This window comes from Aedes albopictus, chromosome 2, assembly GCF_035046485.1.
Source record: "Aedes albopictus strain Foshan chromosome 2, AalbF5, whole genome shotgun sequence".
NCBI classification, from domain to species: Eukaryota; Metazoa; Arthropoda; class Insecta; order Diptera; family Culicidae; genus Aedes; species Aedes albopictus.
Window position 1 is genome coordinate 394,609,933 of NC_085137.1, and position 20,914 is coordinate 394,630,846.

The 20,914-nt window shown below is 45.5% G+C and overlaps 1 protein-coding gene across 1 annotated transcript; it reads left to right on the top strand.

Moving 5' to 3' along the window:
- Nucleotides 1–7,882: 7,882 nt before the first annotated feature.
- On the top strand, nucleotides 7,883–13,342 carry LOC115254600 (uncharacterized). The gene has a single exon (XM_062848512.1). It carries the CDS (start codon nucleotides 7,883–7,885, stop codon nucleotides 13,340–13,342), a length of 5,460 nt encoding a protein of 1,819 aa, XP_062704496.1.
- Nucleotides 13,343–20,914: the final 7,572 nt, after the last annotated feature.

Sequence of the window (20,914 nt, forward strand, 5' to 3'; positions counted from 1 at the left end):
CATGTTAGCTGTCACGCCGCCGACGGTGCCTATAGTGGACCCTCCCTGAGTGTGCGTATAGTGGACCTTTTTGAGTGTTTACATTCATTAAATAGTTAAAATAACCGATTGTTGCGGCCACTGAGTTATTTGTTTGCCAGGAACTGCTGTGTAGCAATGTAATTGATGTTCCCCCGATGGAAGTTGCCTGGACATAGTTGATTTGGGCATTTATATTTGAGTTTTTTCTGAAGGGGGTCCACTATAGGCGCAGGGTCCACTACTAGCACACAACCCCTAGTCGTCGGCAAAACCATAAGTAGGAAAACCGCTATTATTGAGTTGCCTCAATAGCGTATCTGCTACGAGATTCCACAAAAGCGGTGATAAGACTCCCCCTTGGGGGCTGTCCATAAACCACGTGGTCATTTTTTTGGGACTTTTCAACCCCCCCACCCCCCCGCGTGGTCATTTGTCTATACAAAATTGTCATTGGCCGAACCCCCCCCCCTCCCCTTTAGGACCACGTGGTTTATGGACAGCCCCTTGGGCATCCACTCAATTTACTAATCCCTGCTAGACGCAATGTCGAGAAGAGATAACGGTTTTTGAGCATTTGGTGAATCCAATTGGAAATCATTGGAGTACCATGACTCCGTGCGGCTTCCAATATGGCATCGAAAGGCACGTTGTCAAAGGCACCCTCGATATCTAAGAAAACCCCCAAACAAGATTGCTTTTGAGCGAATGCTTTCTCGATATCGTAAACAACCTTGTGTAGAAGAGTCACAGTAGACTTACAAGATTGGTAGGCATGTTGGTTCACATGAAGAGGCACGTTGGCCAGATGAACATCACGGATGTGATGATCCACAATGCGTTCTAAGCATTTCAGAAGAAAAGAGGTCAAACTGATAGGTCTGAAACTCTTTGCTTCTTCATACGACGCACGACCCACTTTCGGAATAAACTTTACAGTAATATCCCGCCAGGATTTGGGAATATACCCTGTAGCAAAACTGCAAACAAGTAGTTTTTTCAAAACATATTTGAAATAATCAAATCCCTTCTGAAGCAAGATAGGATAAATCACATCTGCCCCAGGAGATTTGAAAGGAGCAAAGCTATTAAGAGCCCACTCAATCGATTCTATAGTTACAACAGAAATTAGAAAGCGATTCCAAGGATTCTGGGATGTGTCATTGATATTTCAACAGAATTTTCAGCAGCAATCCTGGGAGGAATTTGTGGAGAAACCCCATCAGGAATGCCTTGAGGAATCTAAGGAAAAAAATCCTTGAAGAAATACCTGTAGGAATACCTAGGGAAGTCCCTGGAAGACCCGTAGAGGAATTCTGGAAGAATCCACAGAATCACCGAAAGAACGGTACCATAATTAGAATATCTGGAGGACATATAAGTTATTTGAAGAATCCCTTGAAGAAGGCAAGGAGGAGTTTCTGCAGGAATTCCATGAGGATTTTTTGGGTAAAATCTCTGGAGGGATTCCTGGAAGAATAACCGAAGGAATTTCTACAATAATCTCTGGAAGATTGCCTGCAAGGATCTCAGCAAAAATGCTGGAAAAAGGTCTTGAAGAATTCCCAGCAGAATTTTTGAAGTATGTATCACAGTTAGAACACAGACAAATAGACGCAACACCTAGAACAATTTTCGTGAAAATCCATCGCCCAGTTCGCACTTCTATCACCTGGTGCTATCAAAGGTGCTAGTGTGAAACGTCAAATGCACAGAAAAACGATGCGCGTTCCTCTGGATGTGAAATCCACAACTATGCAGATTTAAAATGATCGTTAAAAGCGTGGTCGATGGAAATTTTATCAGTGCCACGTCTGTTTGTCTGTAGTTAGAATTTCTGGAGGAATCCTAGCAAGAATAACTGGAATAACCGCAGGAAGAATTGCTTGAGGAATCCTAGCTGAAATTTCCGGAGGAAGGTCACGAGGAGCTCCTGGAGAAAGCCTATGAAAAATAACTAGTTTATGAAATTTCTGAAGGAATTCCTAGACTAATCATCAGAGTAACTTCTGGAAGGATATCCCAAATAAATGCCAAATGCCATGAATAATCCCAGCAAAAATTCCAGAAGAAAGCCCACGAGAAATCTCTAGAGAAATCTGTAGAAGAACTTCGGAAGATATTACAATAGAAATTTCTCGTAATTGCTTGAGATATCCCGGCTCGAATTTCTGGATAAAATCCCTGAAGATGATCCTGGAGAAATCAGGGGAACTACTGGAATAATCCCAAGAAGATTCTTATGATTTATCCCACCAAGAATTCTTGATGGAATTTCTAGAATTCCGGAAGGAATTTTTAAAGGAATCGTTATGGGAATTACTGGAAAAATCTGTACAGGAATTATTAGAGAAATCCCATCAAGCATCCCGGGGGAATTATGAACGATTTTTTTTTTAATGAATACCTGAAGGAACACATACAGTTCTTCTTACAAGAATCGGTAGAGGTATTCTGGGGATGTCCATGGCGCACACAACTAACAATCGCAAGCCACAGGCAAGCATGCTTGCTGAATTGTTGCTTTATAATAGTAATAATAACTGTCCTAACATTATGATATAGACATCACTATACAAATGCTTTTTCAATTGAAAAAGTAGCCATTGTTCAACTTTTCGTGGCGTTATTAACAATGATAACTTAAAACACTTTTCGAACGTTTTGCCTTTCTCGTACACTAAGTGTACTGGAAAGGCTATATGTTCACTCCAAAAATGACTTTTTGATAGAAGGCCCGGAGGGTCGAGCCACATATACCAATCGACTCAGCTCGACGAATTGAGGTGATGTCTGTGTGTGTGTGTATGTGTGTGCGTGTGTGTGTGTGTCTGTATGTGTGTGTACAAAAAAACTCACATCACTTTTTGGCAGTAAACCTCATCCGATTTCAATGACCAACGGTTCATTCGACGCGGAATCTGGTCCCATTGTTTCCTATTGAAAATGGTTTGGATCGGTTCAGCCGTTCCGGAGATATGGCCATTTAGGTGTTCCGGAACGGTACCCCAGGAAGGGACCAGATATGAAAATGCATCAAACCTATGCATGCGACACATCAAACCACGGCATTTTCGATAACCTGATGAGAGGTAAGAAGAAAAATAGTCTAAGACCATATCTGAACCGGTAGTGTTCCCGAACCGGTTCTGGGCGTCCCGCTGGAAGTGGCCAAATATACAATTGTACCAAACCCATGCAAGCGACACATCAAACCACGGCATTTTAGATGACCTGATGGACAACGAGCAGGAAAACCATCTCAGACCATATCTGAACCGGTAGTGTTCCGGAACCGGTTCTAGGAGTTCCACTGGAAGTGGTCAAAAATACAATTGAACCAAACCCATGCATGCGAAACATCAAACCACGGCATTTTCGATGACCTGATGGACAATGAGCAGGAAAACCATTTCAGCCCATATCTCAACCGGTAGTGTTCCGGAACCGGTTCTAGGCGTCCCGCTGGAAGTGGCCAAATATACAATTGAACCAAACCCATGCATGCGGCACATCAAACCACGGCATTTTCGATGACCTGATGTATAATGAGCAGGAAAATCATCTCAGACCATATCTGAACCGGTAGTGTTCCGGAACCGGTTCTAGTCGTCCCGCTGGAAGTGGCCAAATATACAATTGAACCAAACCCATGCATGCGGCACATCAAACCACGGCATTTTCGATGACCTGATGGACAATGAGCAGGAAAACCATCTCAGACCATATCTGAACCAGTAGTGTTCCGGAACCCGTTCCGGGGTTCCCGCCGAAGTGGTTAAATCTGAAAGAGAAACAAACCCGTACATGCGTCACATCAAATATCGGCTTTTTAGATTACCTAATGAACGGCCAGCAAGTGTTTCGGAATCGGTTTTGAGTGGCCGGAAGAGGCCAAATGTAAAAGAAAACCAAATTCAGGCATGTGACACATCAAATCATGGCTTTTACGATAACCTGATGAACAGTTAGCTAGAAAATAGCCTTACGTCACACTAAAGACAACTGGTAGTGTTCCGGAATTGGTTCCGAGAGTCCCGTCGAAATTGTCAAACCCTGCATGTGACACCTTCAATTTGCAGCGTTTTTGGTTAACCGATGAGCAGTTAACAAGACAATAATGTTAGACCATATTTGGTTCAGCCGGTAGTTAGCCGGGTAGTAAAATGTAAAATTTAACCAAACCCATGGATGCGGTACATCAAATCACGACCAGTCTTGTAAACATTCGACACTTTTTACTACCTTCATTTCGTTGCCGCAGTCGGGTGTCAGTCGGCTTTGTTACATTCGTGCGCTATCGTTACCTCTTACACACAACACGAGCAGTAGAACGAAGATCAATAAACATAAGAAAGGGTCAAATCAATGTCATCTGACACGATGACGTCTAATTTTAGCTTTACGCATAGATTTTCAGCCAATTCCGATTATGAATGTTAATATTAGTTTATTCTTGCATGTTGCATTGAATACGACACACAGATGGGCAACATTGCTCTTATTATGGAAGAAAACAGGAATAACAAAAGCCGAACCGTCTCCCGAAGCCGCTATCGTGGTGAAGTGCATTCGTTTGACATTTTTGTTTCGAACAGTAGTTTGATTGCTTGTGTTGCGAATGTCGGAGACAAAGGAGGTCGAATATCGACGAAAAGGTTCAAATGACTGTAATCTCTAACCAGACTGATCACGACTTATCGACAACCTGATGGAAAAATAGGGCCAGACCACATTAGATTCCCGGTAGTGTTGCGGGTTCAGCTGTGGCTTCGAAAGTGATTAGAAGTAAAAATGAAGCAAACCCATTCATGCGATATACCAAATCACGGTGATTAGGTAAAGGTGAATAAATAGCAATAAAATATTCTCAGACCATAATTGGGACAACCGGTAGTGTCATGGTCCATGACTCATGGAATCAGATCCGGCTATCCCACCGGAAATTACCAATTATAAAAATGAACCAGACCCATACATACGACACATCAGATCGCAGATTTTTTGATAATCTAATGAACGGTTAGCAAGAAAATAGCCTTAGATCACATTAGAGACTAGCTGTTGTGTAGCAGAACCAACTTTCATGTGAAAAAATAAATCGTGGCTTTGTTTAATGGCCTGATAAACATTAGGTATGAACAACAGTGACGAATAGGTCTAAGTTCTCATATATGAGAACAAAATATAGACAAAACTAAAGCGATCTCATCAAATCGTACCATTTCAGATTCCTAAGGTGTGAATTTATAGCAGGATGGGTCAACGTTGAATGAAAAAATAAGAATTTGATCGCGTCAACAGAAGATGGTGGCTGTTTTAAGGAATTTTGAGCTCTAAAACTATGTAAAATAAGTGTATTTGGTATGGGAAATATGTTCGGTCGGAGTCCACCAGAGTATCCAAGATAGCGGTCCAAAGTCCAAGATAATGGCCCAGTATTCAAGTTAGTGCCTATTTTATAGGGTTTTTAATTCTTGAATTATGGGCATATTTTGTATGAAAATATGTCCAGAATTCAAAATTTGTAATCAGAAAACCCAAGCTGTGCGCTGTTTCACAAGGTCTGCAATATGACTATAGTTTGAATGGGGAAGAATGCCGGTCTTCGTCCAAAACTGGTAACTAGAAAATCATAAACGACATGCCAAAATTCAATACGGAGACTATTTTATGTAATTTTAGGTGCAGAGTCCAAAAATGAATACTAGAACATCCAAGATGGTGTCTCAATGTTCAAGATGGCGGTTAGTTTAGTTGGGGTAGATATCCGGAGTCATAAAATGATGACCGGAAAATCTAAAATAACGTTTCAAAATTTTGCGGCTTCATGACACTTGTTTGGTTTGAGTTTTGGATCGTTGTCTTATATTTTCTGAATATTGGATTTGATGCTAATATAAAATGTATCCATATTGAGTAGATTAAGCAAGCAGCTTTCATTTTGTATTTATGTCAATTGTCATCAACATGTCGCTCGAGTTTTGTTGAAAGGATATTTTAAAGCACGAGAAAGGCACCATCACCGCTAGGTGGATTAATTAGGGTTTTTTTAGATTCCTATTCGACTTGCTGTAATTCCTTTACAAAATTGTTTAAAAAGACTGGTGCCGAAACCCGGGATGGATTACTGTGGGCCGTTTCTCGTACGTCCGTTAAGTGGTCGGGGCGCGTCGGTTAAGATATACGTCGGTCTTTTCGTATGTCTCGTGGTGAAAGCCGTGCATCTCGAAGTCGTCGCCGATCTGTCGTCCGCCGCCTGCATAAACGCCGTTAAGCGCTTCGTAGCTCGTCGCGGTCGAGTGCTCGAACTACACTGCGACAACGCGACTGCTTTCGTCGGAGCAGACCGAGAACTCCGTTCGATGCGGGAAGAGTTTCGTCGTCAATTCCGGTCCGAGGACTGGGAGAACTTCTGCGTGGAAAGCGGAATCAAGTTTCGCTTCATCCCGGCGAGATCCCCGCACTTCGGCGGTATCTGGGAGGCCGGAATCAAATCCTTCAAGCACCACTTCCGTCGCATCATGGGCAACCGCTCATTCACCGTGGACCAGCTCCAGACCGTCGTTGCCCAAATCGAATCAGTCCTCAATTCCCGTCCTCTCTCTCCGCTTACAGATTCTCCTGACGATTGCTCCGCTCTGACTCCAGGGCATTTCCTTGTTGGCGAACCGCTCGTGGCTATCCCTGAGCCAGACCTGGCCGACGTCAATCCAAATCGACTCTCGCGCCTGCAGGAGATGAAGAAGTCGGTCCAAGACCTTTGGCGTTGTTGGCAGCTGGATTACGTCAGTCAACTCCAGCAGCGAAGAAAGTGGAAGCGATCCCAGCCGGATGTGCGCGTTGGACAGCTGGTGCTCGTCAGGCAAGCGACTGCGCCGCCACTGCAGTGGCCGTTAGGACGGATCGTCGAAACCGTTGCGGGCAAGGATGGACGAGTTCGGGTGGTCGTAGTCAAGACCGCTGCCGGGCAGTACAAACGAGCAGTCACGGAGATCGCCGTTCTACCGATTGCTCCTACCGAGGACGAACCGAAGGACGACAACACCACAGTCAGTACCAGTCACCAAGTCGAAGATGATCGTTGAACCGGACGGCTTCAACGGCGGCCGGCATGTTACGATCTACCCCTTATAATATTTGAATTATATAACGAAAACCGCTCACCAACAATTATTGTATTTACCCTACAACCAACACACTACACATGCACTCGATACGATCGCCGAACAGTTGGATCCCCTAGCAGCACACAGTAGGTACAATACAGACAGTTATTAAAAGCTATTCAAATCGAACGCACGTATTTTGCTTTCCCGTCGGTCGGTCAGTCCGAATAGACCACGTCTATGGAATAATTACTCCGTCGTCGTCTTTGCAGAAAATTTGCAAATTTCGTTCGTCAGTTTTCGCTTTTGTGGACAGTTTTCGATTCCTCCGGTTTGTAGCCTACCGTCGTGATCATATCACGGAGCGTGCCACGGGTCAGTGTCGCGAGTGACCATCGTAATCGTGAACAATTTGGTGCCGAAACCCGGGACAGTGCGTTGCAATTTGTGTCGTTATCGCCATTGCACTAGGGTCGCGTCGTGGAAGGTTCCAGATAACCGCCATCGCGATTCAGACCGCGTTCAGAACACGTGTTCCAACGCAGTGCAGTGAAGTGAATTGTTCCCGTGGATAGATCTGTGGCCAAGCCAAGATCAGCATCGCTCCCGTCGGCTCCAGCAGCATCGGAGGATAGCAGCGCAACGCACCGTGTACCCTTCCCAGCCACAGCAGTCAGCAGAATTAAATCGGTCAGGTAGAGTTTACCACCGATCCCAGGTACGTGCCCTTTCTGGTGGTGGTGATCGATTTAATTATGCCGGTGAAGAAGGCAAGCAAGGCCAGCTCAGCTACAAAGCTGAAGCTTTTACATCGTCGTCGCTCGAACATTTTGGGCTCGGCGATGATGGTGAATGAGTTCAACCGAACGTATGAGCCCGCTCGTCAAAACCAATTAGCCACTCAAATTGCGCTTTTGGATGAGTTGTGGCGTGATTTTCTCTCCACCCAGGAGGAAATCGAAATTTTGGAGGACAGTGAGGAACATTTTTCCGAAGAGAGGCGAGATTTTCAACTGTTGTACCTCGATCTGAAGGGGTCGTTGCAGAGCAAGCTTCCCACTGTACCTCCGGCCCCACCCGCACAGCCTCGCGCACCGTCTTCGGTTTGTGCTCTACCGGCCCAGCCAATAACCAACGTTCGGCTGCCGGAGATTAAAATTCCAAATTTTGGAGGCAAGATTGACGATTGGGTACCGTTTCGCGATCTTTTCGTCTCGTTGATTCATTCCAATCAACAGTTGACGGCAGTGCAAAAGATGCACTATTTGCGAGCATCGTTGACGGACGAAGCAGCTCGTATTGTATCCACACTTGATATTTCCGCCGATGATTATCAAGTTGCGTGGAACCTTTTGAAGGATCGCTTTGAGAATCCGAACTTGCTCATCAAGCGACACATGTCGGCATTATTGGCGATCAGTCCCATAAAGAAAGAGTCTGCTTCAGGACTGTCGGAGCTGGCCGACAGCTTCGATCGCCATGTGCAGTTGCTGAATAAGCTCGAAACAGTGGAGGAACACTGGAACTCGTTCCTCGTTGAGCGATTGAGCAGTTGCCTGGACCATGGCTCACTGCGGGAGTGGGAAACCCATTTAGACGATGGCCAGAGACCCACTTATAAGCAACTTGTCGACTTTATTCATAAAAGATCGCGAATAATCACCACATTAATGCTCTCCCACACTACCAGTACCCAATCAGAGTCAAAACCGTCAAAACCACGCCTCACAGCCCACGTCGCTTCTGAGAACGTGAAGAAGTGCCCTCACTGTAAGCAAGCCCATCTCCTGTTTCAGTGCAGCGGTTTCCAATCTCTCGTTCCGCAACAACGTTTTGAATTCGTAAAGAAGCATGGGCTCTGCATAAACTGCTTGAAGGGTGCACACCTGGCGAAGGATTGCTCCAGCGGTTCCTGCAAGCAGTGCTCCAAGAAACATCATTCACTGCTGCACCTCCCGCCGATTTCGTCTGCTTCGGTCCCTGGTGCACCAGCAGCAGCTCCCAACCAATCTGTACCAGTTGCATTTGGTCAATCCGCTGAAGCAATCGGTGCGCGTTCGTACCAAGTATCGCCACGCGACGCTAACGCCGCCGTACGTCCACCGTCGGCAATTTCCGGTGCATCACCACTCGCGAACTCGTCGTTCCGTACATTTCCGCAATCGTATTCGGTCGGTATTCCCCCCATCACTTCGTCGGTCGATTCTCTCGTCGAAACAAATTCGCCTCCCTCCACCTCCTGTCAAAGTGCTGAAGTGACTCAACATTCTCGTCAGAATACGGTCGTGCTATCGACAGCCGTTATCAAAGTGAAAGATGCCGACAACAACGACCATTTCGCTAGGGCGCTCTTGGACAGTGGCTCCCAACCCAGCTTCATCAGCGAATCACTCTGCCAGAAGCTCCGTCTGAAGCGTTTCAAGATCAACTCGCCTGTCAGTGGGATAGGCCAATCCACCGTGAACGTCCACTTCGGCGTAACGCTTTCGCTCGCTTCACGCTTTGGAGATCATCGCTTCACTCTGGACTGCCTGGTATTGCCAAAGCTAACGGTGTCGCTACCCAGCCACCACATCAACGTCTCTCGTTGGCAAATTCCTCGCAATCTTCCGATGGCGGATCCCCAGTTCAACATCAGCCAGAAGATTGACATCATTATCGGAGCTGAACTGTTCTTTTCGTTGCTAGAACATCAGCAAATCTCTCTCGCCGCTGGGTGTCCGCTACTACAGAAAACCGTACTTGGATACATCGTATGCGGGAAGATATCGGATCCAGCTCTCGATCCACCGGCAGTTCAGACCAGTCACATCTGCACTGATGACCTGCTCGACAAGCAACTCGAACGCTTTTGGGAAATCGACAACTTCGACGTCGGAAGATCCTACACTCCCGACGAACAACGCTGCGAAGATCATTTCCAACAAACCATTGGACGAGATACAGACGGGAGATACATCGTCCGTCTGCCGCTGCGAGAAGACATGTTGCCAATGCTTGGCGACTCCTACCAGCTCGCATTCCGTCGCCTCCAGTCTATGGAGAAGAAGTTCGCTGTCGATGAAGGTCTCCGTATCGCCTACCACGAGTTCCTGGAGGAGTACGAAAGTCTGGGTCACATGGAGGAGGTGAATCCGCGCGCGTCGCGTAGCCCGCAGTTTTTCCTACCCCACCATGCCATCCACCGTCCTGAGAGTTCCACCACGAAGACACGAGTAGTGTTTGATGGATCATGTCGAAGTTCTACCAGCTTATCACTCAACGAAGTTCTGTTTGTCGGACCAACAGTGCAGCCAGCTCTGTACTCTACCGTCATCAATATCCGTCTTCCTCGGTACGCCGTCACTGCTGACGCCGAGAAGATGTTTCGACAGATCTGGGTGCACCCGGATGACCGGAAGTATCAGCAAATACTCTTCCGGAAAGATCCATCAGAACCAGTTCGCATCTACCAGTTGAAGACAGTCACCTACGGTCTCGCTAGCTCGCCGTTCCACGCTACTCGTGTGCTCAACCAGTTGGCCACTGACGAAGGAGAACGTTTTCCATTGGCGGTTCCTGTCATCAAGAAGGGAACGTACGTAGACGATGTCCTCGCCGGCGACGACGACCAAGTCAAGCTTGCCGAAACTTGTCGCCAATTGATGGAGATGCTACACCAAGCAGGCTTCGTTCTACGTAAATGGGCCACCAACAATACCGCCGTTCTCGCCAGCGTTCCTCGTCAGTTGTGGGAAACCAAACCAGAATTAGAAATCGATCGCTCCCCTACTGTGAAGACATTGGGACTTCTCTGGTTTCCACAGTCGGATACATTCCAGTTCAAGATTCCAGCTCTGTCGCCGCTGGATGTCGCAACCAAACGCCTCGTCGTATCCGAGATGTCGCAACTGTTTGATCCGCTCGGCCTTCTGGGACCCGTAGTGATGAAAGCTAAGACGTTCGTTCAAGTGCTCTGGGCAGAACACTGGTCGTGGGACGACCAACTGTCCGAAGAACACTCCAGCTGGTGGACAATCTACCGCTCAGAGCTCAAACAGCTACAGGCACTCTCCGTGCCGCGCAGAGTCGTGCAAAACCACCATTACAGTCTGCATTGCTTCTGCGACGCCTCGAAAGCAGCATACGGTTGCTGTATCTACGTCGTTTCCCGTGACGAGCTCGGACAGTCCCATAGCCATCTGCTGACAGCCAAGTCACGTGTTGCTCCACTACGTGGACAATCCATCCCTCGCCTGGAGTTGTGCGCCGCGCTACTTGGCAGCCAGCTTGCCGACAATCTCCGGCAAACAACGGATTTCGTCGAACCTCCAACATTTTGGGTTGATTCCAGCATCGTGCTACACTGGATCAAGTCGCAGTCAAATGTGTGGAAGGTTTTCGTCTCAAACCGGATCGCAGAGATCCAACGCCTTACCAAGGACTGCAAGTGGAGACACGTTCCGTCGGAAATGAATCCAGCAGACCGGATTTCCCGAGGGATGATGGCAAGTCAGATCTCGAAGGACGATTTGTGGTGGCATGGACCGAGTTTCCTCAAAGACCCCGTCGACAGTTGGCCCGAGTGTGTGGTTTCGATGCCGGATCTTCCGGATTTGCAGCAGGAAGCCTGCCCAGTCATCGCTCTGCACAGTGCTACCGTTGATCAAACATTGTGCGAACGATTCACGGACTTATCCAAGCTAATCCGTGTCGTAGCACGATGCTATCGCTTTTTCAACAATGCAAGGCTCCCACAGAGCGACCGCACCATTGGTTCACTGACCCCAGAGGAAGGTGAGCATGCGCTCAAGATTCTCGTACGACAAGTTCAGTTAGCGTCCTTCCCAGCTGAAGTTCACCACTACCGTAGTGCTCAAAGCGTTCCGTCAGCATCTGCAACATCGAAATCGCCACTCAAGGACTTGAAGTTGTTCATGGATCAGTTCGGCTTGCTCAGACTCTGTGGACGATTAGCGAATATGAAAGCACCGTACGACACTCGTTACCCGATTCTTCTCCCCGCCGACCACCGGCTCAGTTGGCTCATCGCCCGATCCAGCCACATCCGAACACTTCACGGCGGTCCAACGCTCACGCTCGCTACAATTCGTCAACGATTTTGGCCAGTCCGGGGTCGACAGCTAGCTCGCAAGGTGGTACGTCAATGCGTTACCTGTTTCCGTTGCCAGCCACGGCTAGCACAGCAGATCATGGCCCCCCTTCCAGCCGTTCGTGTGTCACCTGCTAGACCGTTTATACACTCCGGGATGGATTACTGTGGGCCGTTTCTCGTACGTCCGTTAAGTGGTCGGGGCGCGTCGGTTAAGATATACGTCGGTCTTTTCGTATGTCTCGTGGTGAAAGCCGTGCATCTCGAAGTCGTCGCCGATCTGTCGTCCGCCGCCTGCATAAACGCCGTTAAGCGCTTCGTAGCTCGTCGCGGTCGAGTGCTCGAACTACACTGCGACAACGCGACTGCTTTCGTCGGAGCAGACCGAGAACTCCGTTCGATGCGGGAAGAGTTTCGTCGTCAATTCCGGTCCGAGGACTGGGAGAACTTCTGCGTGGAAAGCGGAATCAAGTTTCGCTTCATCCCGGCGAGATCCCCGCACTTCGGCGGTATCTGGGAGGCCGGAATGAAATCCTTCAAGCACCACTTCCGTCGCATCATGGGCAACCGCTCATTCACCGTGGACCAGCTCCAGACCGTCGTTGCCCAAATCGAATCAGTCCTCAATTCCCGTCCTCTCTCTCCGCTTACAGATTCTCCTGACGATTGCTCCGCTCTGACTCCAGGGCATTTCCTTGTTGGCGAACCGCTCGTGGCTATCCCTGAGCCAGACCTGGCCGACGTCAATCCAAATCGACTCTCGCGCCTGCAGGAGATGAAGAAGTCGGTCCAAGACCTTTGGCGTTGTTGGCAGCTGGATTACGTCAGTCAACTCCAGCAGCGAAGAAAGTGGAAGCGATCCCAGCCGGATGTGCGCGTTGGACAGCTGGTGCTCGTCAGGCAAGCGACTGCGCCGCCACTGCAGTGGCCGTTAGGACGGATCGTCGAAACCGTTGCGGGCAAGGATGGACGAGTTCGGGTGGTCGTAGTCAAGACCGCTGCCGGGCAGTACAAACGAGCAGTCACGGAGATCGCCGTTCTACCGATTGCTCCTACCGAGGACGAACCGAAGGACGACAACACCACAGTCAGTACCAGTCACCAAGTCGAAGATGATCGTTGAACCGGACGGCTTCAACGGCGGCCGGCATGTTACGATCTACCCCTTATAATATTTGAATTATATAACGAAAACCGCTCACCAACAATTATTGTATTTACCCTACAACCAACACACTACACATGCACTCGATACGATCGCCGAACAGTTGGATCCCCTAGCAGCACACAGTAGGTACAATACAGACAGTTATTAAAAGCTATTCAAATCGAACGCACGTATTTTGCTTTCCCGTCGGTCGGTCAGTCCGAATAGCACGTCTATGGAATAATTACTCCGTCGTCGTCTTTGCAGAAAATTTGCAAATTTCGTTCGTCAGTTTTCGCTTTTGTGGACAGTTTTCGATTCCTCCGGTTTGTAGCCTACCGTCGTGATCATATCACGGAGCGTGCCACGGGTCAGTGTCGCGAGTGACCATCGTAATCGTGAACAAAGACTTTGTTCAACTTCTTGTTAAGTTTATAAGGTCGAATAAGCGCTTTCGTCTCATGATACTTCGACTCAGAGTACAGGATGCAAAACACGTATTTTTACTGAACAGCAGCTGAATTAATGTGTTGTTCAGTTGTTAACCATAACGTTCTGTGCTAATTCACCACTGTTGAATAGGAGTCAAAGTGTGATCATTACTAAACGAGTAAAAACACTTGTTCTTCATCCTGATTCGAAAAATGATGAAACGAAAGTGCTTATTTGACTTGTGAAAAACACATTATGCAGATATATATGCTATTGTTTACAAGAATTTAACAAGAAGCAAAAAAGTTCTTGTTGAAAAATTTTGTAAAGGAATTACTGCAAGTCGAATAGAAATCTTATTCAACTCTTGAAAGTGTTTTAAATTGTTATTGTTAATACCGATCCGAAAAATTGAACATAGGCTAATTTTTCAATTGAAAAAGCATTTGTACAGTAATGTGTATAGCATAATTTTAGTTCAGCTATCATTGCCATTATAAAGCAACAATTTAGCATGCTCGCCTGTTTGCGGCTTGCGATTGTTAGTTGAGCAGTTAAAATTTCTGGATGAGTCCTAAAAATAAAAATTTCCCCCTGGGGAAGACACTATCCCCGTTTCGAAACGTCGGGTGAATGATAAAACTCGTTTTTTGAAGCCTAAGACTGCGTAGAGGGCTCTTCATTATGGTATACCAGAACTATTGCTTTACAAGAAGCTTGTCTTCTGTGATCTGTGAGGACCGCAAGAGGTACTCTGATATGATGAAGATCATAATATCTATAAATAAACCAGTCTTTTTCTATAGTTACGAATCTCTAGTATCCGATCCGAGTATTTAGTAGTATCGATTTATTGGGTACTTAAAATCCTTGCTTCCTTCAAATCCCCAGGGGTTTGAGTATTTCATGCATGTTTTGAATAACTACTCTTTTGATAGAAAAACATTTGGGTATTTTCATGGTATGAAATTAATAACTCAATAGTTTTATCCCAAAAGGGTACGTGCGTTGTATGATGAAAAAAATCCAGACTTATTCGGTTCTTCTCGTTCCTTCCAGAGTACTTAAACACATTCTGGATTATCACATCCATGATAAGTAAAAGAAAATCGTGTTAAGTACTGTTCCTTTTAATTCCACTTAGAATTTTCATCCTTTGACAGATGCGTAATTTGACCAAAACTGTAAGGTCGTCTTCAGTGTCTTGTATTTGACTCACTTACAGGTATTCCACTATCAAGCTCAGGTTCATCATCAACATCCATAATGTTCGTCGACCTATTATGCCTATTCATGTGAACTCGCATACCTCCCAACTTGGGATGTAACATCAGGTAGATGATAAAATAGGCTCAAATTTGTGGCGATGGCACAAATGTCCCAAACAGAGGATAACGTGCCTCTGGAGCCGGCCTTCTGATACCTGATACCAAGCTCAATTATACGACTAAGTTTCAGGCAATTTAGCCTACAAAACCCCTATGACGGAGAGAACAATCCTGGAGATAATACACAATGTCACCCTATTTAAAAGTTTGAATGTGGTGTAGACTTTTTTTTTCCTGTAGGGTAACTTATCACTGCGACCAATTTTCTGATCTTTTGTGATAAAAGAGTGTAGACTTTCGACAAGACAGACCCTCTATGCACCTTTCTCCTGAAAGTTTTCGTGGTTTACGGATGACCCAATGCATTTCCGTACGTGTATTGTACATACAACTAAAAGATAACAAATACCACCAACTGCTTCTAAATTTGACTGTCCCGAACCCCCGTCAATCCCATCACGTGGCTCGCCATAAAATCATCCCGGTATCAGCTGAATTATCTAATCAACTGTTTGCAAACAGAATTGTTCCCTCGTCCACCTTATTGACGGCTTGTCTTTACTCTATGTACCTTCACAGAGGTACAATCATCTGGAGCCCATCATAAACTCAACGACCGTCCATTCCGAGAAGACGTCACCCTTGTTAAGCTGGCGCTGCTGCTGACTTCCACCGTTGTCATAACATACGCCGTTGAACGTAACTCCTGAACCATCACCAACTGAACGAGATAATGAACTTGAGCGACTACCCGGCGAAAAAAACGGTCGCCCCGTCAGGAAGCCACCCAACCGCTTCTCCTTCATCGCTGCTATTAGATAATTCCAAATGCACATATTTTACCGCACCATAACAGTGAGGATACAAAACGGCGCGCATACCCAACCGTCGTCCCAAGCCAGATTAGATTAAATTGTTCAAATCCTGTCACACTGCGATCCCATCAATCGCTCAATCGATCGTCGATCGAGATGGTTGTTGATTGACTCGGGTTTGGTAGGTACCTAGTTGTGAAGGAAAAAAGACCTTTCGTTTTGATTGGGGGTCTCCGATCAGCGCGCGACAGCAGTGGCCGATTCAAGTTCATTTTTATTTATTTTCTCATGCTATAATTGTCGTCCAGCCTCTCAAGTGGTGGCTTCGACTTGCAAGGCGAGGCGATGACGTGATCGCGAACAAGTCGATAACTGCTGAATGCACTTTTACTTTCTTCGAATAAATTCACAAAACCTGTCCGTCACTGTTGTTGCGTGGTGGGGGAGGGATAAAACGCATTTCGAATTTCTCGAAGTCTTACCCATGGTGCTACAGAGGGTCGAATTGAAAGATCTCCATCCTGGGCGATTTCCCACCATCGCCTTGACCTGTGGCCAGGTCAATTTTCTGTCGAATTCCTTTATTTCTTTATTGAGGCTGCACCATCATGAGCCTCTGTGCCTGCCTCTGCTGCGATGTCCTGCTGGGTGCCTGCAGGTTTAGTTCCGGCCCCTGCGTAGATTGTGACCGACCCAACTTTACTTCCGCTGCCGAATTTCTGTCGATATCGGCTTTTGATGACGTCTACGCAAGGGCGTAGCCAGCTTTTCGGTCAGGGAGGGGCAAGCACCCTTAGCAAATTTGTATCTACTAGCTTTTATAGCTAAACGCAATACGATGAAATTGAATATAATAACATTAAATTCTAAAAGCATTATATAGCCATTCAGCAGTCACGCTATTGTATTTTGCGCAATAGGGGGCATCCATTAAGTACGTCACGGTTTGATGGGGGAGGGGGGGGGTCAGGAAAGTGTGACAAGCAATGCATTAGGTATAAGAGAAACCCGTACGAAGGGGGGAGGGAGAGTCGAAAATTCCCAAATTTTGCGTGACGTACTAAATGGATGCTCCCATAGGTTAGAAAAAGCTCGTCTGATCTACATAACCAACGTGGTTCTGGTAACGGTGACCAATTTCTGGAAGATTAGGAATTTTTACTTACTTGTGCACTATTTTGAACTGTTTTTTTTTTAAATAATTTTTTTTTTTTTTTTTTAATTTATTAACGACATTTTACACCAAGGGTGCATTCATGTCTCTTAAAACTAAGAAAAAACTACATACAATTCAATCACTTTGTATTCAATAATTCAGCAACGCGCTTCTCTTGCTTTCTAGATCGCTTACTCAATTTCAAAACCCAACCGTCGATGTCATCTTTAGCTGGATCTGGGCCGGAGTCTGAATCGCTATCGGTCGTTCGATGATATTCTATTATCGGTTTTGTTCTTGTAGTTTGCTGATCCTGTTCAATCGCGCGCATGACTTGCTTCTTCCTTGGCGGTGATTTTATGGACGATGTGGCAGTACTTCTCACAGAACGCTTTTGTTCTCGTTGTTGTAGCTCTGCATGCATTTCGTTCGATACTTCCATCTGGTTGTCAGCTTCGCAGTGTGTAATCGGTGACTGTTTGTTGATTGTTTGGTTCCCTTTATCTTCGGCTGATACTTCCGAGCACTTTTTTCTAGGGTGTGCTTTACGCTGACAGTGGCGGCATGTTGCAATTTGCGAACGATAGCTGACCGTTGTGACGTGATCGGCTATTTGTATGAATGACGGCACATGCTTGGCGAGCTCAATCCTCACCACGCGAACGCCGTTTGGAACACCGGGAAAGAACTTTTTCCAAAGTTCTCGCGCCACTGATTTTACTTTTCCGTACTGTTGCATATGTTCGGCAACAATTGCATTCGGTACGGTGGGTGGGAGGTCGAGGATGCGAACATTAATTGCACTATCCTCAACGTAAACGGGTATGTTGAAACCCTTCATCTCGGAAACAATTACGTGTTTGAGATGATGGGTCAATGCTATGCTTTCGGCTACATCCAGACTACACATCTCGATAAGCACGCAGTTGCGGATAGTGTGAAGTTGGAGATTCTTAACTGAAGCAATGTCCAGTTTGAGTTTCTCATCGATAAACTGTTTTATAGTTCCCGCACTCTGTCGGACGGGAAGAACGCCAAAATCGATGACTAACGTGTTTTTTCGTACAGCATTCATTGTTCAACTAACAATGATGCTACATCGCGTATTGAAAACGAGAGCCTGCTCTGCGGTAAACGCGTCCGAACAGATCAGACGGTGGCTGACAACTGTTTTAAATAATATCTACAAAACATTCATAAGAAAATATAGCTAAACTCTTTTAGAAATTACGAACTCTTTTGAGGACTAACCTACAATTTCCTGGTTTCTGTATGGGCCCTTTTTAAATTATCTTACAATACTATTCGCTGGAGGAATTCCTCCAGAAATTGTTGAAATAATTAAAAAAAAATCATCAGGTGATCCTGGAGAAATTCTTGGGTACCTCCCTAAAAATATTATTGAAGGATTTCAGAAATTTCCGAAGGAATTCCTGAATGAATTTTTAAAGTGAAGCTGACTGGAATTTCTGAACAAATCATTTGAGGAATTCCTGGAGCAATCCCAGGAAGAATCCCCGGAGCAATCCCTGGAAGATTTCCTGGATAAATCCCTGAAAGAACCTTAATGAATCCCTGGAGCAATTCCTACAGGAATGACTGGAGGAAGCCTTGTAGAATCCCTGGAGGAATTCCCGGAGGATTCCCTGGAAGAATTTCTGAAAGTATACCTGGAGGAATTCATGTATAAATTATAGGAGGAATACCTAGAGAAATATCTGACGAAATCTCTCAAGGAATTCCTGGAGGAATTGTTGGAGGAACCCCTGAAGCAATTCCTGGAAAATACCTGGAAATACCTGGAGAGAAAATCCTGGAGAATGCCTGGAGAAACTTCTGCACAAATTCTTGGCGAATTATTGGAAGAATTTTTGGATGAGACCCAGCAGGAATTCCTGGAGAAATTTCTTGGAAGAATTTTTAGAGAAAATTCGTGGAGGAATTCGTGGAGAAATCTCCAGAGAAATTCTGGGAGAAATTACTGGAGAAACTTCTGAAAAAATCTCATGAGAAATTCCAGGAGGATTTCCTGGAAGATCCCTTGGAAGAATTTCTGGAGGATTCCTTGGAAGAATCTCTGGGAATATCTCTGGAGAAATTTGTGAAGAAATCCCTGGAGGAATCCCTGCAGGAATTCCTGGACGAATCTCTGGAGGAATTACTGCTGGAATGTTTGGAGGAATCTCTGAAAAATTCCTGAAAGTGTTCCTGGAGAATTTCCTGTAGGAATCTCTGAAGAAATCCCTAGGAGATTTCCTGAAAAAAAATCAATTGCTGACATACTTTCTGGAGGATGTCCAGGAGCAATTCCTGGAGGAATTCCTGAAGAAATTCCTCGGGTATTTCCTGGAGGAATTCCTGGATAAGTTCCTGGAGTTATTTCTGGATAAAACCCTGGAGGAATTACTAGAGGTGTATTCCCGAGGGAATTGCTGGATAAATCTCTAGAGGAATTCTTGAAAGAATTACTGGATACAGAGGATTTGCTGGAGGAATCCTTCAAAAAATCCTGAGGGTATTTCTGGAGAATTTCCTGGAAGAATTTCTGAAAAAAATCCCCAGAAGATTTTCTGGAAAAAATCCTGCAAAAATTTCTGACATAATTTCTGAAGGATGTCCAGGAGCAATTCCTGGATCAATTCCTAGAGAAATTTCTGGAAGAATTCCTGAAGAAATTCTTGGGGTAATTCCTGGAAGATTTTTTTTTAAATTTTTATTTCTGTGTATTTTAACTAATAAAAATTCTACACCATTTCCCGGAGAAGTTCCTGGAGAAATTCTTGGATAAAAGCCCGACGAAATGCCTGGAGGAATTCCTGGAGATTTTCCTTTGGGAATTGCTGGAGGAATCCTTAAACGAATTCCTGGAGGAATTTTTGGAGGAATTCTCGTAACAATTACTGGATGAATTTTTGGGGAAATCTCTAGAGGAACTCTGAGGGAAATTTCTGGAAAAATGCCCTGAGAAATTCTTGGCGGAATTGCTAGAGAAATTTCTAGAGGAATTCTCGGAGAACTTCTTGAAGGAATTTTTGAAGAAATCTCTTGGGGAATCCTTGGAGAAATTCGTGCAGAAATCCCTGGAAAAATCTCTGAAGAAGTTCCTGGAGGAATTTTTAGCGAAATTCCTAGAGGAATCCCTACAGCAATACTTGGAGGAATTCCTGAAAATAAAAATCTAGAACGTATTCCTAGAGAAAATCCTGGAAGAACTTTTTAGGAGAAATTCCTGGATCAATTGCTGACATAATGTATGATGAAATACCTTGATTAATTCCTGGTGAAAAGCCTGGAGGAACCCCCTAAAGAAATTCCTGGAGAAATCCCTGAAGAAATTCCTGGAAGAAATCCTGGAGGAATGCCTGCATGATTTCTGAAGGTATCCCAGGAAGAATTCCTGAAGCAATCCCAGGAGAAACTCCTGGAGGAGCCCCTGAAGCAATTCCTGGAGGAATATCTGGTGGAATTCCTGAAGAAATCACTGAAAAGTCCTGGAGAAATCTCTGCAAGAATCCAAGAAGGAATCCCTGGAAGAATGCCTGGAAAAATTCCTAGAAGAATGTCTTGGAGAAATTCTGATGTAATTTTGAGAGGATTGCCTTAAATTAATTCCTGGAGGAATTCCTGGAGAAATCTTTGGAGGAATTCCTGTAGAAGTCTCAGGGAAAAATCACTTGAAGATTTCCTGGATAAATTTATGCTGGAATTCCTGATGGGATTCTTGGAAGAATCACGAAAGCTATTACTGGAGTAATACCTGGAGGAAGTCCTCAATGAATGCATTGAGGAAACCCTGGAGGATTCCTTGGGGGAATTT

Bases quoted from the DNA above. Each gene is read 5' to 3' on its own strand.
- LOC115254600 (XM_062848512.1), top strand. From the start codon at position 7,883: ATGCCGGTGAAGAAGGCAAGCAAGGCCAGCTCAGCTACAAAGCTGAAG.